Source organism: Mugil cephalus, chromosome 5 (assembly GCF_022458985.1).
Source record: "Mugil cephalus isolate CIBA_MC_2020 chromosome 5, CIBA_Mcephalus_1.1, whole genome shotgun sequence".
Classification (NCBI taxonomy): domain Eukaryota; kingdom Metazoa; phylum Chordata; class Actinopteri; order Mugiliformes; family Mugilidae; genus Mugil; species Mugil cephalus.
Window position 1 is genome coordinate 14495345 of NC_061774.1, and position 27632 is coordinate 14522976.

A 27632-nucleotide genomic window follows, 5' to 3' on the forward strand; every position below is an offset into this window, starting at 1 on the left:
AACCGAGGTCTGGTCCATGCGAAATGAAGAAGCCTTTGTGACTCAAGGCCCGAGAAAAGTCCGGACACGTTTTTGATTCATGCGCGAAGCCTCAATTCAAAGATTTCCAAAAGTCAGTGGTCGTGTGACTTCTGCAACGTGCTGTGTACACTCATTAAAAGAAAAAAATACAAAACATGCTCACATACGGGCTGCAAAACTCTCGGGTTGGATATATATAGCGTTTTCTGCATGATGTGCATTACATGCTTTCCACAATAAGGCCAAACATGTTTACAGATCCATGGTGTGTGTGTGTGTGTGTGTGTGTGTGTGTGTGTGTGTGTGTGTGTGTGTGTGTGTGTGTGTGTGTGTGTGTGTGTGTGTGCGCGTGCGCTTTCACAAAGGCAGAATCACCACAATTACAGGGCGTTTAACTGCGCTCATTTAGAATCAGGCATCCTCCTCCCACTTCCTTCAGTCTGTTTTGTTTTTTCTCCCTCTCTCTTTACGCCTCTCCTTCCCTCTCTCCTCCTCCTCCTCTCCTTTCTTTCTCCCTCCATCGATACAGTGAGCCAGAGACGGCGCTGGGGCTGAGGAAATGGATGGCATGTCTATTTTTAGACCCAGGGAAGGAGGGCAAAGCTAAAGTAAGCTAGGCAGAGGGAGAGAGCGAGAGCGAGGCAGGAGGAGGAGGAGGAGGAGGAGGAGGGATATGAGGAGAAAATAAATCTGCATTCTACCTCTGCCTCTGGTCAGAGACGGTTGAAGCTCCAGAGCGCGATCAAGGACGAGCAGCACAATTTGATGGAAACACCAAAGAAATAATAGCAATAACAAAGGGGAAGAGGCAGATGCGGGCTGGTTTTTGAAAGTGCAACTACAGGAAAGGGAAGGAAACATCAAGCGGACTCAACAAAGAGCATCTGTAAGCAGGTGAGCAGAGGCAAACTGAGCAGATATTTCCATAGTGATCGAAAAAGCGCGAGGTGAGGAATGCACAGGGCGCCTGTTGTGTGCCACGGACCAGCAGCCTTAGCCATGGAGCCATTTTTAGCAGCTGTATACCAAAGGTGTGGTCTAAATTTAGCAGTGGTTGCACCTTGGAAGAAACTGGGAGAGGCTGGGATTTTGGTTTGGCGTGCGCTATTTTTGTCTCGGGGGTTGGGACGAAAATACATCGCGGGCTCCGCTCTGGGCTGTGACAATGTGGGTTTACATGAGAAAATATAGGCACGCTCGCCCTGTGGCTTCGCGCGGCTGAGTCGGCATTCAAAATAGTCTCCTATTTCTGCCGCTCCTCGCTGGAATTGTTTGTGTTTTGGGCTTTTCGCACTGCCGCTCCAACAGTAAGCAGGGGCTTTGGGTGTCTGAAACGAGGGTTTCATTTGACTGATACACTTTGAGATCCCACAGGTGACTAACAGTTATGTATTAGTTGAGCAATATCCAGATGCACATTATGTCATCGGAAAAACTCTCTGGTCCAGTCAGGGCTTTGGGCAGAGTAAACAGTCGGTGTTTATTTTCGCAAATGCTGAAATGCTGAGTTTCATTTCGAGATTTAGTGGACAGATTCTGTCGCACATGTGGGAGGACATCCTGGACTGAGGACTAACCTCCGCTGTAAGTCTCAGAAATGCTGTTAAGTAAACAGGCCACTGTGTAACTAGACGGTTCATAGCCATGTTCTAATAAACCACATCGTAGCAGCCGCAGCCTTTATTACCGCGGGTTAACGCACATCATTGTTTCAATCTGAGCTTCTTTAGTTCATCTTCACTTCATTAATAATAATAATAATAATAATAATAATAATAATAATAATAATAATAATAATAATAATAATAATAATAATGATAAGCCAGTGCTATCACAATAACCACTTTCTCAAAAGATGGAGTTATCGCAAAAATAATCTGTACAATTTAGTGTAAAACAGAATCATAATAATTGACTAGGTAATGATAATTATTCCCTGCGGATAAATCCACTTCCCACATGTTGTTTTTCCTCTAAACATGAGCTCTCCCTCCTCGCCTTTCTTCCAGCAATGAGGCCACGCTCCCGACTTCTGTCCAAGAGAAGACTCATGCTGCCCACAATCAGAGAGGGCAGCGAGGAGACGGTGAGGGACCTGAACGAGGCGAACACACTTCACACTGCTGGTCACAGCCAGGCGGTCTCATCAGAGGACTACCTCCTCTCCATATGCCACCTGGCCCATCCCACCTTCCCCAGCAGGGACGTTTCCGCCGACGGTTTCCCCGCACGGCAGCAGGACGCCGTTCAGCAGAGGCAGAGGTCGCCGCGGCTCAGTGGGACTGCGTTAACGGCTTCTGGATTCAACCCCAAAGAGGAGGCGCAGGCCTCCGCCGTGCAGCGATCGGAAGGGAAAGAACTGAGCGGGGAGCTGACGTTTGGCAACTCCGACCCTCTGGAGTATCTTTACGGACACCAGAATAACCTCTCCGCCTTCTCGGGAGGCGTCGGGAAAGCGTTCGTCGAGGGAAGGCTCGTCAGGCGTCACGGAATTCTGTGGGAGAGCCAGGGCCTCGCCAGGGCTCACAGCATCCCTCGTGCTTCGAGCCCGGATTTCCCACGCCACCGCAAGAGCAGCTGCCCCGAATTACAGTGTGCCGCCGGCTCCTCCGTCTCGAACATCTCCCCAAAACGCAGCCCGTCGAGATCGGAGGCCGGGAGAGTTCGCCAGGCGGACAGAGGAGCAGAGGGGGAGAGACTGAAACCAACCATCAAACAATCCTTCATCTCCCAGTGGATCTCTGAGTGCAGGTCGGCGTGGAAGGAGGCCCGCGTGCGAGCCTGCATGCTGCCCGCCATTGCTGAGATATAAACTGCAATCAGGCTGTGACACTCCTTAAAGAAACCGTCGTAATCCGTTTGAACACACACACAGAGGAAAGTAAATTCTGTCATGGTTGTCCACCTGTAATGTTATATAACCGTTGTTACTTGATGTATGCTGGTGATCATACAAAGTCGTTGAAATGGGCAAATCTGTAATGTCCCTTTTATATCTTCCAGTGTTTGGTGACTCTAATGCGAATAAATAAACCCATGTTTTGATACTCTCAGCCAAACCGCGCGATCGCTGTTTTTCCTTTGAGCCACAATGCGTGTTTTCTTGCATGTGGAAACCCTTCACAGATGAACTCCCCTCACGGCTCTGCCGGTGCCAGGCGATGGAGTTTCTATGGTAACTGTGGTGGGATCCTGCAACACAAGTGTGGAGAAACACGGAGACGAAAACCGCTGAACCACAACATGCAGCGCATTTGCTGCTCCTGGTACAAGCGCCTGCATGTCACAAAAAAAACAAAAAAACAAAAAAAAAAACACAGGAAATAATCTGGCGCTGAGCTGACTGGTGGTATCACATGAATGCGTCTTTTACATTACAAGTAAGGGGAGATTCTTAAAGTATTTACACCAAGCAAAAATCATCCATGATCAATAAGAGGTTTCCGTTTCCTTTTCGAGTAACTTAAAAAAAAAAAAAACAAACTCAAAACAATGGGGCACAGATTTGGGTGTGATTTAAAATCTGAGGCTCTAGAGGGCAGGCTTGTGTCATTCACTGCACCACAAAACGGTTTACACTAAAAAGTCCACCACCGACTCACAACCTTCAGTCTCCTGTAAACTGATCAATCTATTGCAGTATTTTTAGTATTAGGGTGATGCAGAGTGTGTAGTAATTTTCAATCAGTCGTTTTAGGATCAGAGGCCCGAACCTAACGAGAGTTCAATGGAAATGTTTTAGGACCCCCCATTTTTGCTTCTGTGACGCAAGCTTTGTGGTGGAAACAACAGAGGAAGCAGGATTTTTTTTTTTAAACTGCTCTCTACTGTCAGAACTCACTTCTAAATTAAATTAAATAAAACAGTAAAGCCAGAGAGTTTATTATTTACCTTTGGTGGTTGGTTGATAGATTTAGTTTTCTTTAGTTTGGATTTGGTTACGAGATGAGGCTTCAGGAGCCCTTTGAAAAATCACAAACTCGAAAACACACACACACACACACACACAGATATATGCGTCAGCATTCAATTGTTGTTATTGTAATGATGGTGATTGTTAATAATGACTCTTGTTGTTGGTTGTTGTTGTCATTTATGAGTATTATTTCACTGACATTGAGTTTAGTTGAATGAAAGAACTCTGTGAATAGTATCACCAAGAGTTGTGGTTTTCTTGTTGTCATTATTTTATTTCATTTTTTTAATGTGTGAACCCCGGCAAGATTAGCTTTTGATGGGCAACGGCTAATCCCAGTAAATACAATATCCGTCACAAAACAGTGGAGGTGAATGGAAACTGTTACAAGCACTATAGAAGTAAATGAATTTACCTCCACTACACAGACAGCAGTCACCACAGCTGAATATATGTCACTTGTAGTTTGGGCAAACTCATTATTTACAATATATTCTGTCTATATTTTTCAGAAAGTAGAATTTTCCTGAAATATTCCTGAAGAAAACTAAAGGACAAGGCTGCAGATTGCAAATATACATTTTATTCCCTTGAAAATGTTATTTTTGATCTTCTTTAACAAATTGGGTTTTTATTTGAACAAATATATTTCTATTTCACGGCATAATTCAAAAGGAGAATTAGAGAAATTAAGATATTTAATGTGGCTCCTTCTGCAGATACAGATGAATTATAAAAATGAAAATACAGATCTTCATGATTTGTGATTTGGCCTCTACGTGCCACCACGCTGGATCTGAAATTAAACAACTGAGAGCAGACTTACAGGTTTAATTTTTGAGTTTGATTTGACGTGCGAATTTAACAAATTCACAATTACTCGTTGGAGGACGTTGGGATTTCACCATTTCCCAATTCTGCTTTTGCTTTAAAATAAGCAGTTTTATATTTTGTTACACATTAGTGACTTAAATTGTAATATACAGTGAAATAATCCCTGTGTCCACCTAATTTTTTCAAAACCTACTTCCAGTTCAAAGATGATGCTTATTTATTTATTTATTTATTTATTTTATTTTTTACATTTTAGGTCCTACTAATCCCAAACCTAAAGATCTTAATCTTATCTTTCTCTGAGATGCATTAAAAAGAAATACTTGGGTCTCCTCGTTTCATGGGCCCAGAAGTAATAGCTGGTCTTTCTGTCTTAAGTTTGGTCTTAAGTAAGTGAAATGGTAATTTATGCCAGATTTAGACACTGATACATCTACTTCCTGGAGAGTGTTCTTCACTTGGCGGATGCTGTAAAGGGGTTTTTCTTCGTAGTGGAAAGGGTCCTGCAATGATCCGACACTGCGGTTTTCTGTAGACCCCTAACTCACCATTGTGCTCTTTTTTTTTTCTCTGAATGTACCAAACTGATGATTTGGGCACTCCTAACATTTCAGCTGTCCCTCTGATGGATTTTGTGGGGGGGGGTTCAGCCTAAGAAAAGTCTGTTACACTTTCATTGAGATCTTCTTTGAATGCACGTTGTAGATTCACAGCAACAACGTCCAAATCAACTCCAGACCTTTAACCTGCTAAAATTATGAAGGATTAACGAGGGAATGGCCCGCATACAGACAGACAGACAAATCTCATGTCAGTGGAAATGTCAACGGAAATATGTTACTGGAAAGACTAGCTAGTTTTCAGGTTCAAAATTTCCAATGGAATCTGGAATCTGGAGGAAAAAAATGCTAGAAAATAAGTGGCCATAAAGCACTGGAAGTTTGGTGATGAAATCGCTTTTAAACATAACTCTGGGTTTGTCGTATTTGTTTTGAATCCCATGACCTGCGATTTCCCTGCTTCCCTTTTACTTTGACATATCATGCTTACTGTAAGCACGCTGCAGTGAGCAATGAGGCATGACCAGTGACTTTACAGACAACAGTGTGAACTACTCTCCTTAAAAGCACATACCTAGAAGCACACTTGAGAACGGTGGCACGTAGGCAAAAAGTGGCGGAGTGGAAAGTCAGCACTGAGGGTAGAAACATATACATCGATGGTTCCAGTAAACCACTTTGTGTCACAGGAAGATTATGTTTCTGGGGCAGGAAATATGCAGCAAATATTGCAGTCATATAGACTTTTCACACTTACCTCACCAAAAGCCAGCGATCAGGTTTGTTCTCACCATCTCGTCAGATGGCCGTGAACTCAAGAGTATATAATCTATACATAACGAAAAATGTTTAGTGTTTCATTTGTTTAATGTGAGTGAGAGCATTTCTGTGAAAAACTGTTGTTTTGAAACAAACTAAAGCGTGTTGATTTCAGCTGCATCCTTTCACTGTAATGTGAGACTTAAAAAAAAAAATATATATAACAATAAAAGAAGAAAAGGGAATAAGAAACCATGCTGTGGCAGGAATCAGCCGCATTGGAAGCCACACAAAGCAACAATCCTGGAAAAAAAATTGCAAATGAAACTCATTCGCACCCTTTTGACCTCCATCTGAGCGACATCGAAAACAATGCTGTGATTGTGCCGGCGGCCTGAAGCAATGGGCCTCTTACAATTCAAAGCTTTCCGATTGTATTACAGTGCCTATTTAAAGTCTACTCATTTGTTCAAAGTAACGTGTACAGTCATTCACTTTGCCTTTTTTCCAGTCGTCATCCAGTCGTCATTCATTTTCCACCACTTACACAACTCTTAGTTTCATCATAGATTTTCAGAAACTCACTGAAACAGTGAAATGAGAAGTCAGTCAGACGAGGCCGTGGCAGAGAGTCTGCAGAGGAAGGCTTTCTGCTGACGCTGTGAGCTCCTGCCGGCCTTCTCCTCCACGAGTGTGTGTGTGTGTGTTTGTGGGGGGGTGTGGGGGGGGGGCAGCATACATTGTGGTATTTAGTGAAAATAACACTTCCTCACAAAAACGGTGCATTTTAAAGGTACTTGCTACATGGTTGGTAAACCCCTTGCATATTGAAACCCACGTCCAGCCCACCTGCAATCAACCCGATGGACAAAAAAACAAAAAAAAAACTATTTCCATTGACTTTGGTCTTCATATATTTTTGTACTAACACTCAGAGCTGCACCGCAGGGTTACCACCGTGTGTTCCTGTGCCGTATCGGAATATACGAAGGAGCGCAATGTGCTCTCCAGCCCTCGACAAGGAAACGTCCTAAAATAGACACAGAAGTGAAATATAAGATATTAAACCTCTCTAAGTGCAGCGTCTCCAAACGGAGTTCATCAGAAGTGGCAGCAGCAGCAGGAAAGACCAGGCTGCATAAAAACATGGTTATATATGTCAACGTACAGTCCTCGCATAAGTCACAAATGAGGGATCTGTATGACTCATGTATTTGTAAACTCTTTCTCAGCTCTCACAGTGTTTTAGAGAAGTCACACTTGCTGACCGCCTGATCACACTCTGCCCAATGTGGAGTAACAGGAGAAATTCCCTCTCGCTGCTCCTCACTGTCAGGGAAGACCCCTGTGTCTTAAATTAGCACAGCCTGTGTTTCACTTTTTATTCATTTACTTGTTTATTTATTTCATTATTTAATGAAGTGATCTTAGGTTTAAGATTCCCCATTTATTCATCTCATTATTAATCAAATATGAGATTTGTGATTTCTTTAAAGATACCTTTAGGTGTTACACGCAGCTACGCATTCACAAAATTATCTACAAAATTCATCAGTTTTACTTCACCCAGAAATGTGCTAAAAGGGTACACTTTTCACACGTACTGTACCTCTTTGAGTTTCAACAAGGTAAGTTTTTTTGGTTTTGAGATATGCATCAGTGAGAAGACACCCACATCACCTCAGAGGAGATAGAAATCTCAAAACCCGTGCAAGTAAAACCAAAACTTGTAGCACTCACAGATGTGCGCTGTTTGCCATGTGTTCACTGTCAGTGGCACATTAGTGTCAGACAGTGACTAACCTGTCAGTTGCTATCTTCCCACTTCATTCAGTCTACAACTGGTTAGAGAGGTGTTGAAATCTACAAACAACCGTTTTATGAAGAAGTTCAGGAAGCTAACCACCGGATACGTTGATGTAGACGATGCTATAGGAGGAAACCAAGATTATATAGTTACCAAGGGGGACAGTGGGGCAAAAAAGTATTTAGTCAGCCACGAATTGTGCAAGTTCTCCCACTTAAAAAGACGAGAGAGGCCTGTAATTTCTATCATTGGTACACTTCAACTACGAGAGACAGCATGAGAGAAAAAAAAATCACATTGTCTGAATTTTAAAGAATTTATTCGCAAATTATGGTGGAAATAAGTATTTGGTCAATAACAAAAGTTCATCTCAAGGGTCTCCTATTCGATATAATTTGACACAACAGTCACTGGGCAACACGGACTTTCAACTCCCTAAGAGGATTTTCTATGGGGTTGAGATCTGGAGACTGGCTAGGCCACTCCAGGACCTTGAAATGCTTCTTACGAAGCAACTCCTTGGTTGCCCGGGTGGTTCGTTTGGGATCATTGTCATGCTGAAAGACCCAGCCACGTTTCATCTTCAATGCCCTTGCTGATAGAGGGAGGTTTTCACTCAAAATCTCACGATACATGGCCACATTCATTCTTTCCTTTACACGGATCAGTCGTCCTGGTCCCTTTGCAGAAAAACAGCCCCAAAGCATGATGTTTCCACCCCCATGCTTCACAGCAGGTATGGTGTTTTTGGTGCAACTCTGCATTCTTACTCCTCCAAACACGACAAGTTGAGTTTTTACCAAAAAGTTCTATTCTGGTTTCATCTGATCATGTGAGATCTCCCAATCTTCTTCTGGATCATCCAAATGCTCTCTAGCAAACTTCAGACGGGCCTGGACATGTACTGGATTAAGCAGGGGGACACGTCTGGCACTGCAGGATTTGAGTCCCTGGTGGCATTGTGTGTTACTGATGGTAACCTTTGTTACTTTTTTCCCAGCTCTCTGCAGGTCATTCACTAGATCCCCCCATGTGGTTCTGGGATTTTTGCTCACCGTTCTTGTGATCATTTTGACCCCACAGGGTGAGATCTTGCGTGAAGCCCCAGATCGAGGGAGATTGTCAGTGGTCTTGTACTGTATGTCTTCCATTTTCTAATTATTGCTCCCTGTTACGTGCCGTGTGGTTTCCTTGTTTTTTTTCCTTTTCTTTAGTTTCCTTATCTTTAGGTGAGTGTCCAGCTGGGCTGAGTAATCGGCCTTTCCAACGGTGTAGTGTTGATTTCTTCACACCAAGCTGCTTACCTATTGCAGATTCAGGCTTCCCAGCCTGGTGCAGGTCTACAATTTTGTTTCTGGTGTCCTTTGACAGCTCTTTGGTCTTGGCCATAGTGGAGTTTGGAGTGTGACTGTTTGAGGTCCTGGATAGGTGTCTTTTATACTGATAACGAGTTCAAACAGGTCCCATTAATGCAGGTAACGAGTGGAGGACAGAGGAGCCACTTAAAGAAGAAGTTACAGGTCTGTGAGAGCCAGAAATCTTGCTTGTTTTACAGAGGAATTTACCAATTATTTCATTAAAAACCCTACAATGTGATTTCCTGGATTCTTTCCCACCATTCTGTCTCTCATAGTTGAAGTGTACCCATGATGAAAATTACAGGCCTCTCTCATCTTTTTAAGTGGGAGAACTTGCACAATTGGTGGCTGACTAAATATTTTTTTGCCCCACTGTACATGGGTCGAATATAAACACGGCAAACACGACCCCATTTGAGGGCTAACGTGAAAATGTGAGGCTTGTTTAGTATATCTGAAATCAAAGCTAGAAGACAGTAGTAACAGACATTTCTGTGGAATTATTGTAGTATTCAGGGACAGGACACTACTACTGCATGAATATCCCAGAATGCAATGCGGGAGAGATTCTGTTTGTGGGTGATGCTGCCTTCAGACGGGGTCGTATAATACCACGTTCATGACACATCTCCAACAGGTCCCAGCAGCAGTGTTCTCACGACTTCCAGCTAATTTTACAAAGTTATACACCAATAACAATTGCTGCTTGCTAGTGGAGCTTGTGGCCTTGCTACAGCACAGGAAGTCATGTACACAAAGTACATGGGGTTCAATTGGTAACATGAGTCGGAAGTCATGAGAAAACCACTTATTTGTTGGTGTCTAGAACCCACCTAGCAGCTTAACAATCTAATGTTCAGGTATCTGCATATAGGAAATGGAAAAGTGCAAAGAAAGAATCAGGATTAACATTTCCCTTTAAATTATAAAGAAAATACTTGAATAATAATAATAATAATATATTAGCATACGATTTACTGCTGCCATCCAAGTGGAAATTACTTTTTGCCATTGGAAGGCAGCATTTGCGTCCCCAACCTCCCACGTAGTAAACCTCAAGTTCAAGCCTGTATGTCATCTGCAGTTCAGTAGCATTCAGAGACATCATACATTTTAACATAGCACCCAGCAACAGAGACTCATCTCATGCCGGGGCAGTGCAGTTGTACAGATCAGTCAATAGCAGTGGAGACCAGACACATGGACAAACATGAACAAACTAGACAGAGAATTCTTCACTTATTATCTATCGTGAGGCTTGTTTAGTTTGTGTGTGCAGACATACTTTCTGGTTTCCTTTTAGCTTTGTGGTCAAAACAGAAGAGAAAAAAATAGAAAAGGAAACAGAAGTTAACGCTGGCATTATTTCACTGCATACAGAAAAGTGAAAGAGGACTTAAAAGTGAAAGCCCTAATTTCTACGGAAACTGCAGCGTTTCTTTAAAGTCTCTTGTTGCCAGATCACGTGAGACTCCTCTGATAATTTGGACAGTCAAACTACTAACATTTTTTTAAAAAAAGGTCATATTCCACCAGACGAGGTTGAAGCTTCTGATTATTTGACACCACAAATGTCATGAAGTAATATGTACCACGCAGCTGCCACGGAAACAAAGACAACCTCGGTCTATTTTTTTCCGAGTATTCACACATTTCAATTGCTGCAGCAAACTCAAGGTGTTAACCACGGATGCATGCTAACTGCGACCATATAATGCTGCAAAGATCACAGGCACGTACATAAAATTCCACAAGATTTAATTTTATACATTCTATCTAATAGGAGACTTTGGAGTATGCTATGATTAAAACAAATCAGCTTTAACATATTCTTTGTCATTTATTATTGTATGCTATTGTTACCAAGACCAACAGTGTTATATTTAATTTTGTCTTCGCTAGTGCAATGACAATTGTAAAGATGTAAAACAATAGGACAGTAATAACAATAATGATAATAATAAGACAAGACGTTTTGCTGTGTCGTTGACTATTATCCATTATGTATCTTTGCTGATGTGAAAAAAAGATGTTCCAAATATAATAATTTAATTTAGATAGTTTGCATTTTGATATCAGCCCTTAATTGTATGTTTATCCCTTATGAAATCAGCATAAATTAAATATTAACATTAAAAAACATTATTATTATAAATTATCTACTGTTATTATTATTATTATTATTATTATTATTATTATTCTCCATTTGCCATTTGCCTACTTAATAGTCAGTTTACAGTCCTGTGGTACATACAGATTTAGGCTCTGATAAATTACTACTTTCTTTCCATTTCCTATCTTTCATGATACTGTACTTATGTGTGAGTATTTTGTAAAACCTGAGGAAATTATGAAGTGATTAAACCAGAGCTAAGGGAGAGTGGGATGAGCGTGGTGGTTTTTTGCTGGTGGTTCTGAAGTTTCACTTTCCAGTCTCAAAATTTTCCATTGAGAGGAAGTATGAGGTATGAGTCTGAAGAGAGTGTATATAAGTCGACCCTCGAGCCTCAGTCCCTCACAGCACTCCTGTCAGCGATCTTTGCTTGCCTCAGCTGCATCATAATCTTCATCGCATTAACTCAGCACCAGTGTCATCGTGACCAAAGAGAGAACCAACAATGTCCAGCATGATCAAGGTGTTTCTGCTCCTGGCTGTCATGGTCTGCATCTCCAAAGCTCAATGTAAGACTTTATCACTTTTTCATGATTCAGAACAAACTAATATTACTGGTTACTGAACTGATATTTATTTTTCATTATTATTATTATTATTATTATTATATAATAATGTCGACTGGAGTCGCAAGATTATTCACCTTTTATCTCATGTTTTCCTTTCTAGTCAATGAGATGGGGCAGCAGTGTCTGTGTCACCGTGTCAGAAATGGCATCGGCAGGAAGTCTGAAATAAAGGACGTCCAGATCTACCCGGCTACCAACTTCTGTAATAAAGTCGAGATTGTGTAAGTTGTGCTTTTTATGTGGAAATCTTTTATTTTGAAATTTGATGTTGATGCTAGTCTACTGAAATAGTCATTTTAACTCTTTCACACATAGTCACTTCCAAAGTAATTGAATTTATTTCTGTAATCCATTTCAACAGGGTGACCCTGAACAGCAGCCTTCGCTATTGTCTGAACCCCAAGTTGATGGCAGTGAAGAAACTCCTGACTAACATCATGTAAGCATACCTTAATACATGAATCTGAGCCTCGTCTTCAACAGCTCTCCACGCAGTCACTGAATGATTGTTTAATAGACATTTCATAAATTCACAAATGAGATAATGCAGAACACACCACGCTGCAATGTGTGTAATGTTGTGTTTTATTGTTGTTGCTACACAGGGGGAATCAGAAAAATACCACAACCAAACCAAAGGAGTTCACTACCACCGCTGGCAGCACCAACACACCCATCGCTCCCTCTGCTTAACTCCATGGACGAACAAAAACCTGAAGGACCTCTTACCCAAAGACATAAAGAATGCAAAAAAACTTTTTCTATATCTATGTTCTATTTATACTGATGTGCACACGCAGCGTGTGTCTCTGCTATACTGTGTCATGTTTCAATTCTGCTGTATAAAAATGTTTTTGTATTTTTTTAATAAATCGTGACTGTTTGGTTTAAGATAAGATGAGATAGTACTTTATCGATCCCCATTGGGGAAATTCAAAAGGTTCAAGCGTGACACTGCTCCTGTATCAACAATGCTACCTTGTGGATCGGTCCCGCTAATACAAGAAACACATGCACTGTTTCTGGGGTCTCTATATCGTACATTATTGTGTATTATCATTATGTCAGTGTTGTGTTGACACAAACGACACCAAAGCTGCATCAGACTCTGTGGTTACAAGTGCAGTCAATAACTTGCAGACGACAAGGGGCCCCATTTAGGGGCGGCTCAGCACTGCTGAGTCCTATAGGCTGTTGTCACCACCACCACCACCACCACCACACAGTCACAACCAGTGTAGAGCACGGTATTTTTAAAAAGTAATTAGTTATAGTTACTACTTGCTTCTCCCAAAAAGTAACTGAGTTAGTAACTGAATTGCTCCACTATAAAAGTAACTAGTTACCAGGGAAAGTAACTTTCGTTACTCTTGCCTTTTCTCAGTTTAAATATGTTTAATAATTTGATTTTTTTTCTCAGCCGGTTTCATAACCCAGTTGCATAGAGTAGAACTGCACAGAAACATACTTACACAGAACTTTGCATATTTATTGCACCTCAAACCCCAACTGGTAGACACATACCGCTTTCACATCGGCAAAACAGCCTGTTTCTATCTCCCTCATACGTCATCGACAAAGATGAAAGATAAAGTTGCAGTTTGTTGATGACCTGAAGATTGGACCCGTCAAACCCCCGCTCTTTCTAAAGGCTGCTGATATTAGAATAAATCACTGTGTCCTGCACAGAGTCCGTCATCTGCCGCCAAATCCCGCCTTTTCTCGGATGCAGAGCGCTGCCATGATCGTTAAAGTGGGAGATATTGCTATAAAAGCTGGATATAAACACAGTCGCACAGTCGCCGTTCACCTATGCGCTCCCAATTACGATCGTGTAGCAACACATTTGATTTGTTTGATTGAAAAAAAAAAGAAAGAAACAACAATCTCTGCCCTTCAGAGATCGGTCTTTATGGGAGAAGATCAAAACTTGTTTTCGAGCTGAAGCTTCTACAACGATAAAGTCTATCAGGCATTTTACATTCAGCATTGCTGCCACTTACCTCCGCTAGTTGGGTGTGATTTGTGTATAAACTGGACACTGTCTGTGATTGGCTTATCGTGAAAGCCGGTTGTTTCGCCCCTCCCTCCTCTCCTCGCCAAAATCAGCTTCGTGGCCCCCGTGGCTGAGAACCAAGTAACGCGACCCATTTAATTTCCAGTAATGGAAACGACGTTATAAAGATGGAAACAGTAATTAGTTAGATTACCCCGTTACTGAAAAAAGTAACGCCGTTTATTTTAACGCCGTCTCTCCTATCGCTGGTCACAACATTGTTTTGTTCTATATTATGTAATGATAGGTTGCATTTTCAGGCTCCTGTCACTCATGCATAATTATTTGCTCTGCTTAGTCACTTGTAATATAAATGACTATCATCACTGTTTCCTGTTTATTCATACAAGAGTTTCTTACTCTGTGGTCTGTATCGCGTAATCATGAGGCATGGGTGTTTTATCCAGATGCATGTGTTAATTTGTCTTCTTGCTTCTCTCTTCTGTACCTATTCTGTACTTATGTGTAAGTATTTTGTAAAACCTGAGGAAATTATCAAGTGATAAACCCAGAGCTAAGGGAGAGTGGATGAGTGTGGTGGTTTTTTGCTGGTCGTTCGGAAGTTTCACTTTCCAGTCTCAGAAAATTTCCATTGACAGGAAGTATGAGGTATGAGGCTGAAGAGAGTGTATATAAGTCGACCCTCAAGCCTCAGTACCTCACAGCACTCCTGTCAGCGATCTTTTCTTGCCTCTGCAACATCATAATCTTCATCGCATTAACTCAGCACCAGTGTCATCGTGACCAAAGAGAGAACCAACAATGTCCAGCATGATCAAGGTGTTTCTGCTCCTGGCTGTCATGGTCTGCATCTCCAAAGCTCAATGTAAGACTTTATCACTTTTTCATGATTTAGAACAAACTGATATTACTGATTACTGAACTGATATTTATTTTTCATTATTATTATTATTATTATTATTATTATTATTATTATTATTATAATGTCAACTGCAGTCCGAAGATTCACCTTTTATCCATTGTTTTCCTTTCTAGTGAATGAGACGGGGCAGCAGTGTCTGTGTCACCGTGTCAGAAATGGCATCGGCAGGAGGTCTGCAATAAAGGACGTCCAGATCTACCCGGCTACCATCTTCTGTAATAAAGTCGAGATTGTGTAAGTTGTGCTTTTTGTGTGGAAATCTTTTATTTTGAAATTTGATGTTGATGCTAGTCTACTGAAATAGTCATTTTAACTCTTTTACACATAATCACTTCCAAAGTAATTGAATTTATTTCTGTAATCCATTTCAACAGGGTGACCATGAACAGCGGCCTTCGCTATTGTCTGAACCCCAAGTTGATGGCAGTGAAGAAACTCCTGACTAGCATCATGTAAGCATACCTTAATACATGAATCTGAGCCTTGTCTTCAACAGCTCTCCATGCAGTCACTGAATGACTGTTTAATAGACATTTCATAAATTCACAAATGAGATAATGCAGAACACACCACGCTGCAATGTGTGTAATGAGTGTTTTATTGTTGTTGCTACACAGGAAAAATACCTCTACCACCGCTGGCAGCACCAACACTCGCATCGCTCCCTCTGCTTAACTCCGTGGACGAACAAAAAACCTGGAGGACCTCTTACCCAAAGACATAAAGAATGCAAAAAACTTTTTCTATATCTATGCTCTATTTATACTGATGTGCACACGCAGCGTGTGTCTCTGCTATACTGTGTCATGTTTCAATTCTGCTGTATAAAAATTTTGTATTTTTTTTTAATAAATCAAAAAAAGAAAATCAAGGAGGCTGTGACTGTTTGAGAGTACCATGAGATGGTACTATATTGATCCCATTGGGGAAATTCAAAAGGTTCAAGCGTGACACTGCTCCTGTATCAACAGTGCTACCTTGTGGATCGGTCCCGCTAATACAAGAAACACATGCACTGTTTCTGGGGTCTCTATATCGTACATTATTGTGTATTATCATTATGTCAGTGTTGAGTTGACACAAACGACACCAAAGCTGCATCAGACTCTGTGGTTACAAGTGCAGTTGAGTTCAATAACTTGCAGACAACAAGGGGCCCCATTTAGGGGCGGCTCAGCACTGCTGAGTCCTATAGGCTGTTGTCACCACCACCACCACCGGCTCTTGGCACTCATGCATAATTATTTGCTCTGCTTAGTCACTTAGTAATATAAATGACTATCATCGCTGTTTTCTGTTTATTCATACAAGAGTTTCTTTATTAGCAAGGCAGGTATCATGCACCATGCAGTATTATATACCCTTGTCTGTATCGCGTAATCATGAGGCATGGGTGTTTAGGTTTTAGTAACAATTTGTCTTCTTACTTCTCTCCTCTGTTGAACCCCCCTTTCTCTCTCTCTCTCTCTCTCTCACACACACACACGTTGCCTGTAGAAGATGAGCTGGTTTCTGTTTAAGGGGACTTTTTCCTTGCCACCGTCACCCTGGTGCTGACTCTGGGGGTTTCAGCTCAGCCTCTGGTTTCTGCAAAACCTTGTGATGGCCCAAATGTCACCGCAAATTACATCAGGTTGGTTTCAAAGTGAAAGTTGCCCTCTCAAGAAGGCAACAGAAAGACTGCAGTCATAAAGACGCAACCTACTCATCTCTTTTCACTACAGACCACCACTTCCACAATTCAACAAGGTCCAAATGGACTAAAATCTAAATGTTTCTCATTAACTTTTACATAACAAAAAGAACAATTAAACATTCTTTATTTATTCCCAAATCTGACGGCAAGCTGCCTTATGGAGGTCTATCAGCTCTAGCATGTGTTAGGTGACATTTGGGCTACAATTACACAGCACAATAACAGCAGGGTTACGCTCTTGCCATTGCCAAGCATTCTGCAGAGGCTTTGAGTTTCAGCCGGTCACTTCCGTCGGCTCGGCTGTCTGAGGGGTGTGTACATTGGCGCTGTGCGTCCGTCCGTGCGCTCTGTTTGCTTTTCGCCACGTCCAAAAGTCATGGATGAACCAACCGGCGGGCAAACATGCTGGGATCCTTCATTCAGTCTGTCGAGTCGGCGTGACAGCGGCGAAGAAATCACTGCAGCTGCGGAGTAATTCAAACAGGACAGGAAAACACTGACAGGTGAGGTAAGCGTTAATGCGATTTTTGGGCTTTTACGCAAACGCTGCAAACGCCCGGATAATTAAATGAAGGCAGATTTTGGTTCTCTTCTAACATAGACGGATACATAGGCTCGTCGCGTGATTGTTAGGACGGTGTGACTAGTTAGCAGTTTTTAGGCGTTTCTCCCAGACGCCCAAGGAAAGACTGGGTTCAATATTTTTCTGCAAGTCACTGCATCTGGATTCCCCGTCAGCTGTAGTGCTGACGTAAACAACTGAATGACAGCTGTCTGGAAAGCAGATCAGGTTTTAACAAAATGCCACCAATCTAAACGAATGCATGACAGACTGCAATCTGTTCAGTCTTCAAGTAATTTTTTGCAGACTGCGCCATATCCCTCATTATTAAAGCATGGGAGTGGATGTCTGTGGAAAGTGTTCTCAGACCAGACTGATAAGAAGCAAGATAACTGGTTCACTACAGCATGAATGTACTAATCAGTCTTCTTATGTCCTTTATGGAAAGGGGAATTAGGACAAGATCCATTCTGTGCGAGACTAAAAGTTTCAGTTCCCTGTGTGGGAAAAAAATGCCTGCGTTTGGAGTGTTTTGTTCTGCCTCGCATGAGCGGAGGAGAAGGTGGCGTGAGAGAAGGACATTAAGTGATATGAATGACACTGCTGTAACCTGACTCCCTGGTTCTATTTGGAGTAGGTCAGAAACTGGACACTGTGCACCATGAACAGTAACTGTACATTCTTTGCCTTGGCCTTGATTACCTTGTACAGCAATTAACAATTACCTCCTCGGGCAGGACAGACAACATTGCGTTGCACTAGCTTTTATCAAAAGGGCAGGAGTTTGTATGCAACTGATGACCTTTTAACCCTGTGTGATGTCATATGATGTTGTGTTCAGGTTCAAGTGCAACGTCAAGTGGAGTGTATATGGTGAAACCTCGACCTCTGCCTCGTGGTCAGCCTCTCGTATCTGGTGTACACCATGGCCTCCAGACAGGGAGACATTCCAGGTAATGCAAAGGCTCACGGTAAACTTGTCAAAGGAATCGTTTTCTCATGTAAATTACACTTCTCCACTCCCATTCTTAAGCCCTTGAGTCTGGCACATCGCCCGGTCTTTTCGGTGCCTTATCGTCTCCTATTGGAATGATGCGCCATAACATGAGCTATGACGAGCATTTGGATGCCCCCATGCACTCACCTCCTCCAGACTTGGCTGTCAACATCTTATGGAAAGACCCTGTCATCCCACAGCACAGGTTCAGAAACACTACAGAGGTAAATTTGCTTTCTAATTCTCATTGTTTGCAAACTAGTCAGTTGAGAGACGTTCTTTGTAATGGTTTGTGTTAAACTTGTTGTTGCGGTTTAGGTACGTGCCTGGACACATTTGATTTGCTCACATGTCTCTTATGTAACTAGTTTGTAATTTAATCCTAACAGTAGGCTATATATCTGTGTGACTAGGAAAGGGAAAGTGGTGGGAGGTTAGTGACATTTGAGGCACCAACACCACCCAGGTCACCAGTCCCTGCGGTAAAAGCCAAAGCCACTTCTCTGATGAGCTCACTTATGATCAGTAAGTTGACTAAACTTTTTTTTTCCTTTGATACATATTAAGACATAGTTAAAAAAATAAATTAAAAAAAAGTCACTGTTTTTCTCCCGATATCACAGAATTATGAATGCAGAATCATGTTAATGTTGGCTGCCCTGGCTCGCGATTCAGAATAAATAATCCTAAATGTATCAAAGGCATGATAATGGAGTGTATAAAAATGTATTCAAATATTGACTAATGGTCTTTACTCAGAGCAAACCCATGAGAACCTGCAGAAGTTTGAGCACCAGGCAGGACTGACAGACGCTGGCTATTGTCCTCATAAAGGCCTGTCTGCTGAGGATACCCGCTTTCACCGACTGGGTGATGGCACACTGCCTGTGAGTATGAACAAATGTGCAACAAAGGAGTGGTGAAAAGATTTGTCACTGCTTAACACTATGATAAATCACTGAAAAAAAGTCTTGGATTTTCAAGAAGTATGGTAGACAGCACAGCAACTTGGATTATTTTTAATTGCTTTATGTATTTTTCTGGCTCAAGTCCTGGTTGAAAGGTCATAGGTCAGACCTTCATTGTCATGGACCTCATGAGGTGTAGGCCTACCCAAAGAAGTTGGGTTGGGATACCACAACAAATCAGGATTGAGCCAGATTCATAATTGTCGTAATGAACTTTATCTTTCCTCCAGGAAAGGTTTAGTAAATATTTTTTTTTTTAGAAAAAATGGAGTCATTGAGGAGAACGGGTCCAGATCCCTACCTGTTAGTGTGTGTGTGTGTGTGTGTGTGTGGACAAAGGTCTTGTTTCTCTGTATAGATTTGTTCACAGTCCACTTAGGACAGGCTTGCTGACGTTGATTAACTGACCTGTTCCCCTGTGCTATAATGCTGAACACACAAGTCCTCAGTCACACTGTGAGGATAATAGATGGACTTTATTCCTACCAAAAGGCAAATCGCACCAACTATTACTTTTGTATAATAACACCATATTATCTTAGCCTGTTGCAGGGTAAACATTTATTATTATGTTTGCTTACAAAATATATACAGAAAAAGTACAACAATGCAAAAATGGTAAGTTACAAAAGTAACTGGCAATATTCAGGCAATTTTATATTTTTCACACAAACTTCTTAGCATACATTAGACACGTTTAAACCTTTTTTCAGTATTTTCTAAATAGTCAGTAAGGCTTTGGAAATTGTAATATCTGGTCCTTGGCTACCAAATTTGGAACAGTGAATTTGAAATGAACAGCAGGGTAAACATGCACCAACACCCTGGTAAACAAATTACGTAACAAGCGCTATGTTGCCGAGCAACGCCCCATGTACTAAAACGGACCAATCAGCGAGCTCCTACCAGAAGAGGCCCGCTGCCCTGCGTTCACACTAAATCGACGGTGTTTTAGAGAAATAATCGTGACTTAAACAGAAAATTATGGACGAAATGAAAGGATCCGTCGGACAAAGGCGCCAGAGGAAGCTTATCATAAAAAGGTGCGTAAAGAAAGTCTTATATTTGGCTGCAGATGTCTGTACATTCCGTCCCAGAGTAGGCCGTTAGCGAAGCAATTCTGTGGACTAGCTAGCGAAACTAGCATTAGAGCTAACCGGAACAATCAAACCGATTTGTTTGGATCTGTTCGTAGCTTTAACTGGTGTTGGTCAGTATGTGGCAACTGTAGGTAAACTACTGTGACACCCATGTCTGACACATGAGCAAAAAGACTGCGATTTGCTGCCCAATTACCGTATGTATGAGTCGTTAGCTGTTATGTTAGCATAACGGTTATTATCTTCGAGTTGATTAACCAACAGCTCCTATCGCGGTAGAGGGCTTTCATTTAGTTGTGACAAAGGGTTGTTGGTTGCAATCTACAGGACAGTAGTATGCCTCCGTCAGACCTTCGCTTTATGATATGGCCCTTGTTATGTTTTAAGTTATTAACCATCACGTTTATGATGAAGGCCTAAACTGGGGCCGGCGTTAGCTCTACTTGCCCTTTAAATCTTGGGTTTATGCAAAACATGCCTCATACAAGCTTCAGATTTTCTTGGCGTGCTGTGTTAATCGAAAGCTCTGTGTTAATCGAAATGGTTGGAAAACGTATTTCTAATAAGTATACACTCATTTGCCAACATTAGGCACACTGTACACTATAGTCTATTTCCATAGTCACTTTATCCACAACTATTATGTTGTTCTTGTGTAGTGTTTTTCTCCTGTTTAATTTCTGGTCACTGTTGCTTTTCTTGACTTATACTGCAGTAGCATTTGAATTTCCCCAATAGGAATCAATGAAGTCTTATCTTATCTGATAGGTAATATATTGTCCTGGAATGACTGGTACAATGCTCAGTTTGTATTGAAACATTGTCTGCGTTGATGTTTTCGGGTCTTGCTGTTGAATGTCCTGGCTCAAGTCCAGGTGAGCAAGAGAGTGGTGAAATCTTTACAGGATATTGACCCAAATAACACACCAGGGATTGGGATTAAAGTCCCCAGAGACACTTTCTCCTCTTCACTTGCACAATGGCGTCTGCTGTGAGCAGAAAGTGGGACGTCATCAACACTTTTGGAATGAACTTGGAAGGATATTTAACTAGTGGATGAGAACATGCCTGCAGTGAAAGGGAATTAAAATTGAAGAAAAGATAGTGACATACACTTAAGTGTTAAGGCAATTGTGGTCGAGCATACGGTATATTTTGATTCTTATTAGGATTTACAACTAACATGAGAGTTTAACACACTGAAAGTTGAATATATTGTTTATTTCTAAAGCACTTTCAAAAGCCACCTCTGTTGACAAAAGTGCTGTACAGAGGTGCAAAATAATCATACATACACTTAATAATAATAAAAGAAAAGTGAGGGAATAAAGGATAAAGATGGGTTTTAAAATGAGACGGACTTAAATGATCAGTGAGGGAAATTGCTTTGTCACAATAGCTTCGTTGCACATAAAGGTGCAACACTCATAAAAACCACAAGAATATATTAATATATTTTTTAATAAATATGTGGATCATTGTCAAATCATAGTTTTAATCTCACACAGTCACAAGTGATAGACTTTAAGGTTCTGTGACACACACTGTTATTGTTATTTCTGATCTGCAGGTCAAGAGAAACACTGTTGACCTTTTGTGTTGTGTGTGTGTGTGTGTGTGTGTGTGTGTGTGTGTGTGTGTGTGTGTGTGTGTGTGGGGAGCCTTGTCTCTGACGAACCATGACATCACAAACATGTACTTCATTTAAAATTGATGAGCAGAAGAAATGTCACGGTTTTAATATTTGTGATTCAGTTATGTCAGAAAGAACATGATGATATATAAAACATATGATAATAGTGATTAAGATGAAGCTGTCTTTTCTATCGCTTTTTTTTTTGGTCGTAAGCCAGTGGAGGTCATTCCTTCATCCAGTGCGTTTACATGCACGTGAAAAAAACAAATTATTGCCTTAATCGGACTCTAGCTGAACAACTTAAGTGCATGTAAACACGTTACTCCGACTAAAATCGGAGTTCTCCTCATCCAATTGAGACGCCCAGATAATGCGATTGGAATTTGTTTTTCTCCGCCATATATACACTTGATCAAACCGCAGTCGGATAACACGTATACGCATGCTCCGCAGCTACTCAGCTGGTGTGTGACCCCAGAACAAAAACATCCAAGAAAGCCAGTCGCATTTGAAGACGGTAAACAGAGCCGGTTGAAGAACCCCCTCAGGAATAGCGCATACCTTGCCTGCACCAAAAATAGCGCGCACATTATGTAGGAGATTAAAAGAGCTGCACTATTAAACGTCTGGTTGTTATTTGAAATGCCTGAACGACTCTTGGTTATTATATGACGTAATGGGTCAACCAGAAAGCGGGCTGTATTAAGATGGTGTTATCCCACCGAAAAGACACATTGCCACCTAGTGTGGAGGAGGAGGAGGAGGACATGTTCCCGTCAGATATTCGATTTCCTCCGCTGCATGTAAACTGGGACAAGGACTGTATTCAGAAAGACAAATTTTGAGCATAGCTCGATTTAGCTCTGCATGTAAACTCACTGATTGTTTGCTTGTTTGTTTTTTTTTTTTTTTTTTTCATCTGCAGAAGTTGAGAATGCCAAGCGGGGACTTCAAGGAGGAAAGGCTTACAACATCAGCACAATCCACCCCAAGTGGCACCCCTTCTGTCACCCCCTCCGTTACCCCCAGTGTCACCCCTTGTGTTAGTCCCCACTCATCACCAGCTCTTAGTCGCAGGTAGGCATTTGTCATTGCTGGCAACACTTGCACGCATGATTTCCCTGTAGCAGGTGCCACATGGCGTCTCTTGTTGTGTTGGCCTGCATGTTCACATTTTGCACATGCTTGATGGGAGAACAGGAGCTGGTTCCAGCTGGGTTCTGCACCGTTTCTAACTGTACCGGACAGTCCCAACCCCCACGCTGACATGGGAGGCAATGAGGGAGGAGGAGGAGATAGATGGAGCTTCTTTGGAAGTCGGTCTGTGGTACAGAAGTCCCCCACTGATCCTGGCTCTGACAGCAGCACAGGTGAGAGATTTACGACCAGTCTGCATTTTCACTGCAGCGTTTTCATGTTCCTGTAAATAGGCTGCAGCAAAACAAAATGTGGTGAGGCCACTGGTTTCATTTTTTTTTTTTTTTTTTCTTTGGATACATTGATTGTTCCATCGCCATATAGGGCTGGGCATTGTTAGTGATTTACTGAATCGATACTGCGTATGGTTATGCTTTTGTCCAGCTCTTCTCGTCATCAGATCCGAGCTTTTAGGGCTGACGGCCCTTTCAGATTTGTCATCTCAAAAAATCATTGCACAGCCTGATGAGATGAGTCACTTCAAAACCAGTCGTGTGCGACTGTAGCAAGATTTCTAAAAAGAAAATGCAGGGAAATTATTATATTTTAAAAATTGATCCTTAAAGATCAATATCACATCTTTCAAATGAGGTGGATTTGAAACAGTCCTACTGTTTAAAGTCCTACCGCCACAGATGTGCCCTGTTTGCTTATTTTAAATCACTGGGGGCATTTTCATGAACATGATTAGATTAGACAAACTACGTCTTTTCCAAGAAGCACACCTGAACCTCACTGTAGAAAGATGAGTCAGAGAACAACTGGACTTCTGCAAAAAAAAAAAAACCTTAATTTGAGTAATTAATGACAACATCTGCCACATCTCTGTCCCCCCAGGCTTCTCACTGCAGTCCTACTTCGGCCTGCCGAAGTCCTCCACCATGGATGGTACCAACACCCAGATCAACCTCAAGGTGGAGGATCCCGCCAGCTTCATGCCCCCCAAGATTGAGATTCCAGGCGTGGAAGCCAAGCGGGTACCCCCACGGCCACACAAACTCAAACCTCGGGACATGAACGTTTTAACACCTTCGGGCTTCTGACATCGGACCAGCCGCGTATTTACTCCTCTGTAGTGTTTCCCCCGGCTAGGTGCTCATTTGCTTCCCCGTCTTCCTCCGACTCTTCCGCCTCCCTCCCCGCAAATTCCCTGAGGCTGAGTGGAATTAGAGCCACCATCAGTATTAACCCACCAGCCCCAGAGACATCGCTGCACTGCAATTCCACCCGAAGCGCCCGCGCTTACGGGTGGCAGGCTTCTGTCGCTCCACACTGTCACCCCTTCTGTCTCTTCTAACTCCCCGATCCAAATAATAAACCAAATGAAGCAACTTAGTTTTTGCCCCTGAAGATGGTACTGCTTTTGTGTTGTTTTTGTCCTTTCGCGTACTGGGTGCGTCAGCATGCTTTGCCTTGCTGTCCTCGTTCCATCGTCAGCGATGGCGTGAGACTGAAGTTGAAATATCTCGTCGACCCTCCGTAAAAGTAGATCAGTTTAGCCTAGCGTCTCATGCTAAAACAGACCAGCTATTTCAACTCCTGATGCTCACACGCCTGCCTCTTTTGTATATATTTTTTTAATTTTAAAAAAAGCTCGGATTCGTAGTTGTGTCAGTGCTTTCTCTGTTGGCATGCAGAGTGCAGTGTGGTGTATGATTGGTATCGTGCCTCAAACTTGCTGCGTGTTTGCTTTTGGCACCATTGTCGGCTAAAAATCAGCTTTTTTATTATTATTATTATGTGGAAGAGTATGACTGCCGAGTTGATTTTTTTTTTTAATTATTTCAATTGAACTGTATTCATATTGTCCTGCTTAATAATATGATAGTAGGCGAGTACAGTTTTTATATAAGACTGCAATTTTAGTTTCACGAGCTGTAAAAATACTAAGCATTGAAGTGGTCGTTTTCGTTTTCATTTTCAGTTTTTGATTTTTATTTTTTATCTGTCAAAGAATTCTTGCTGTTTTATTTGAAACAAGTTGACGAATTCCTGCAATTGCACAAGGGAGATCACCTCCCACTTACATCTGTAAATAAATCGCATCATAAGCAAAAGAAGTTCATTTCTTTTCTTTTCATGGAGACATGTGGGAGTGGGTTACTTTATTAATGAATGTACTGACGGCCTTGTGCTTTTAGTTTTCTAGTGTTTTATATCAAGCATCTATAGTAGCTGAACAAGTTGGAGTGTTAAGTATGACAAAGGACAGTTCCTTAGAAATAAAACTAAACCGAACTAAGAATAATAATTGTGTTTAACTTGTTTAAATGACTAAACAAACTTAAGCTGTGAGTCCTGAAAGAGTAACTACAAACCATTTTCACATTTATCATCATTCATTACTAAACTATGGATCAAAAGTACAGTTAAGAATAAGACGTTTGCATGTTTTTATCATTAATATTCAATTTTCTAGCACTTTTACAAGATACACCGATCAGGCATAACATTATGACCATCTTCCTGGTATTTTGTACAGCTCGATTCAACAGGATGTTGCTGGCGGGGGTCTTTGGATCCTATGGGCTGATGGAAGGGGGCTCTGGATCGTCCCACAGATGCTCGTGAATTTGGAGGCCAGGTCAACACAAAGCGTTTTTGTGTGTGTATCTGTGTCAGGCTTGCATCCTGCTGGGATGACCGCTGCCATCGAGGAGCATCATCGCTATGGGGCGTGGGGTGTCTGGTGCGGATTAGGTGGGTGGAACAAGTCTAAGTAACAACCACATGAATGCCAGGTCAAAAAGTTTCCAATCAAAACACTGTATTTTTGCAAGATGAGTAATGCTATTTACGTCTGTCTCTTGTGACGCTTGTGACTCTTGTGGCCAGCAGATGGCACTATAAGTCCAACATTAAATTAGGAGCTGTGCAGTTGTCCATCTCAGCAGTTAGAAGTTTGTTTATCATGATGGGATTAGTCCGACTCGGACGCATAACTAGCAGGTTAAGCATTAAGGAGGTATCATACATATTTTACCCCCAAATAAAACCTGGAAATTAATTTGGCAAAGGTGATTGCACGTCCGTCTGTGAAGCAGTCCATCAGTCCATCTGCTGTGCACACACTGATTTAATTAGTCGTGTGCTGTTGTAAGAGACGCTGATTTTATTGCGGCAATCGTGCCACTCCGCACAATGGCTGGAATTTATTTCCTGCTCTACCTTTTTCCTCATCGGCTTAAAAACACCCAGGCCATCAGAGAAGGAGCCGGCAGGGGGGGAAAACGGTGAGAGCTTGTAAACTCCAGGCTGGACTGGATGAGTTTATGGCCTTGTTAAAGCTTTCAGCGGTTATGATGCCCTGTTTATCGTGTGTGTGTGAGAGAGAGAGACAACGGTAGATTTATTGCAGGGCGTGCCCGTTGCCCCCATTTGTGTCTCTTTCTCAAACACAACCGAGTGAAATTCCGAGATATTTATATTCTTTGTCGACTCGTTTTGAGAAGCCGGGAAAATGATCAGGATTTGGATTTGGCCGCACAGAGCTGCCGAGGGAAATGGTGCACTGCTTAATTACAGGCGCTTGGGCCACGTTAGGTTTTCAGGTGGTGCTGTGGGAGAGAAGCCGAGCATTAAGTGGGAACGACAAGTCCCGACAAAGAACTCACAGTCCAAGCTGGAGGTAGGCGGTTATTAGAGGCAAATAAAGTGATGGATAGATGGACGAGATGAAAGGCAAAGGGGACAAAGAGGTGAAGAAAGTGCAGCGATGAAGAAAGAAGGAATCTGGTGGAAGAAGCGAACTGCAAAAACACAGATGGAGATGTTCAGCCGTGGCTCACATTTCGGTTTGGTCACAGCCGTACTGCGTTACTGTGGGTAACACTAAACCACAAACACACACACACAGCAGTGCAGCAAAGACAAGAGAACCAGCAGTGGGTGGGTGGGGGGACACACAAGGAAATTAAAAAAAATATAGAGTAAAGGGTGGAGCGCTCGAGCAGTCATGACATAATGCAGATGGCTCCCTCGCTGGGTCTGACATGACGTGGTTCTGTGTGGACCCCACCTCCGCCCGCCCACCCAAACCCCTGTCTTCTGGTTTACTCACAGATGTGCAACGGTGACCGCGCACCAAGGCAGACACCAGTCCTAAAAAAAAAAAAAAATTAGAAAAACCGCTCCGTCCAGATTCCTCCCCGAGACGACTTACATATTCCACGGCGTATGACTCAACTCAGACTAACCAGTCCGGCAATGACTACCGCTATCAGTTTACAAGAACGAACAGCGCAATCATTCGAAAGATCTCCTCCCTCTGCTGTGCCAGGTTCATGGGAAAAAAGGCAGTTAAAAATCTAATTGCAGAATACGGAAGGAGGAAGATTGTGTGAGAATTTATCTGACACACGCGGGAGTGGGAGAAGCACTTTCGTATCAAGGTGACTCCGAGGGTATGCCGGGAATTCCTCTGACCTGCTGATACGTACGAAAAGGAATTATTTTCAGCTGAAAAGAACACGTCTTACTGAGTTTGTCGGCTGTACATGGAATATTAACTCGCATCCATCCCAAAGGTGCCCTAAGGAGA

General features: G+C 42.1%; 4 protein-coding genes across 5 annotated transcripts; all 4 read left to right on the forward strand.

The window, feature by feature from the left end:
- Nucleotides 1-661: 661 nt before the first annotated feature.
- Nucleotides 662-3080, forward strand: si:dkeyp-72g9.4. The gene is made up of 2 exons (XM_047585213.1): nt 662-915; nt 2031-3080. Exon 2 carries the CDS (start codon nt 2033-2035, stop codon nt 2831-2833), a length of 801 nt encoding a protein of 266 aa, XP_047441169.1. The 5' UTR covers nt 662-915; nt 2031-2032; the 3' UTR covers nt 2834-3080.
- An 8677-nt stretch (nt 3081-11757) lies between these two features.
- Nucleotides 11758-12871, forward strand: LOC125008191 (C-X-C motif chemokine 10-like). The gene is made up of 4 exons (XM_047585314.1): nt 11758-11937; nt 12098-12218; nt 12359-12436; nt 12603-12871. The coding sequence occupies exons 1-4, from the start codon at nt 11874-11876 to the stop codon at nt 12688-12690; spliced, it is 351 nt and encodes a 116-aa protein (XP_047441270.1). The 5' UTR covers nt 11758-11873; the 3' UTR covers nt 12691-12871.
- A 1825-nt stretch (nt 12872-14696) lies between these two features.
- On the forward strand, nt 14697-15807 carry LOC125008192 (C-X-C motif chemokine 10-like). Its single transcript, XM_047585315.1, has 4 exons — nt 14697-14879; nt 15050-15170; nt 15311-15388; nt 15554-15807. Exons 1-4 carry the CDS (start codon nt 14816-14818, stop codon nt 15609-15611), a joined length of 321 nt encoding a protein of 106 aa, XP_047441271.1. The 5' UTR covers nt 14697-14815; the 3' UTR covers nt 15612-15807.
- A 1130-nt stretch (nt 15808-16937) lies between these two features.
- On the forward strand, nt 16938-25149 carry LOC125008117 (putative monooxygenase p33MONOX). Of its 2 annotated transcripts, none has more exons than XM_047585192.1 (8): nt 16938-17140; nt 18036-18147; nt 18228-18415; nt 18605-18716; nt 18951-19078; nt 22821-22972; nt 23096-23265; nt 23930-25149. In XM_047585192.1, the coding sequence occupies exons 2-8, from the start codon at nt 18120-18122 to the stop codon at nt 24133-24135; spliced, it is 984 nt and encodes a 327-aa protein (XP_047441148.1). In that variant the 5' UTR covers nt 16938-17140; nt 18036-18119; the 3' UTR covers nt 24136-25149. The 2 variants fall into 2 exon arrangements, with proteins under 2 accessions (XP_047441148.1, XP_047441147.1); XM_047585191.1 differs by having other exon boundaries at nt 16938-17135.
- Nucleotides 25150-27632: the final 2483 nt, after the last annotated feature.

What these genes read in the sequence shown, in the direction of transcription:
- si:dkeyp-72g9.4 (XM_047585213.1), top strand. Translation starts at nt 2,033, where the DNA reads ATGAGGCCACGCTCCCGACTTCTGTCCAAGAGAAGACTCATGCTGCCC.
- LOC125008117 (XM_047585192.1), top strand. Translation starts at nt 18,120, where the DNA reads ATGGCCTCCAGACAGGGAGACATTCCAG. An exon ending in CAGACAGGGAGACATTCCAG is followed by an intron (nt 18,148 to 18,227) that starts GTAATGCAAAGG and finishes CCCATTCTTAAG; the next exon opens with CCCTTGAGTCTGGCACATCG. An exon ending in TGGCTCTGACAGCAGCACAG is followed by an intron (nt 23,266 to 23,929) that starts GTGAGAGATTTA and finishes CTGTCCCCCCAG; the next exon opens with GCTTCTCACTGCAGTCCTAC.
- LOC125008192 (XM_047585315.1), top strand. Translation starts at nt 14,816, where the DNA reads ATGTCCAGCATGATCAAGGTGTTTCTGCTCCTGGCTGTCATGGTCTGC. An exon ending in CTGCATCTCCAAAGCTCAAT is followed by an intron (nt 14,880 to 15,049) that starts GTAAGACTTTAT and finishes TTTCCTTTCTAG; the next exon opens with TGAATGAGACGGGGCAGCAG. An exon ending in TGTAATAAAGTCGAGATTGT is followed by an intron (nt 15,171 to 15,310) that starts GTAAGTTGTGCT and finishes CCATTTCAACAG; the next exon opens with GGTGACCATGAACAGCGGCC.
- LOC125008191 (XM_047585314.1), top strand. Translation starts at nt 11,874, where the DNA reads ATGTCCAGCATGATCAAGGTGTTTCTGCTCCTGGCTGTCATGGTCTGC. An exon ending in CTGCATCTCCAAAGCTCAAT is followed by an intron (nt 11,938 to 12,097) that starts GTAAGACTTTAT and finishes TTTCCTTTCTAG; the next exon opens with TCAATGAGATGGGGCAGCAG. An exon ending in TGTAATAAAGTCGAGATTGT is followed by an intron (nt 12,219 to 12,358) that starts GTAAGTTGTGCT and finishes CCATTTCAACAG; the next exon opens with GGTGACCCTGAACAGCAGCC.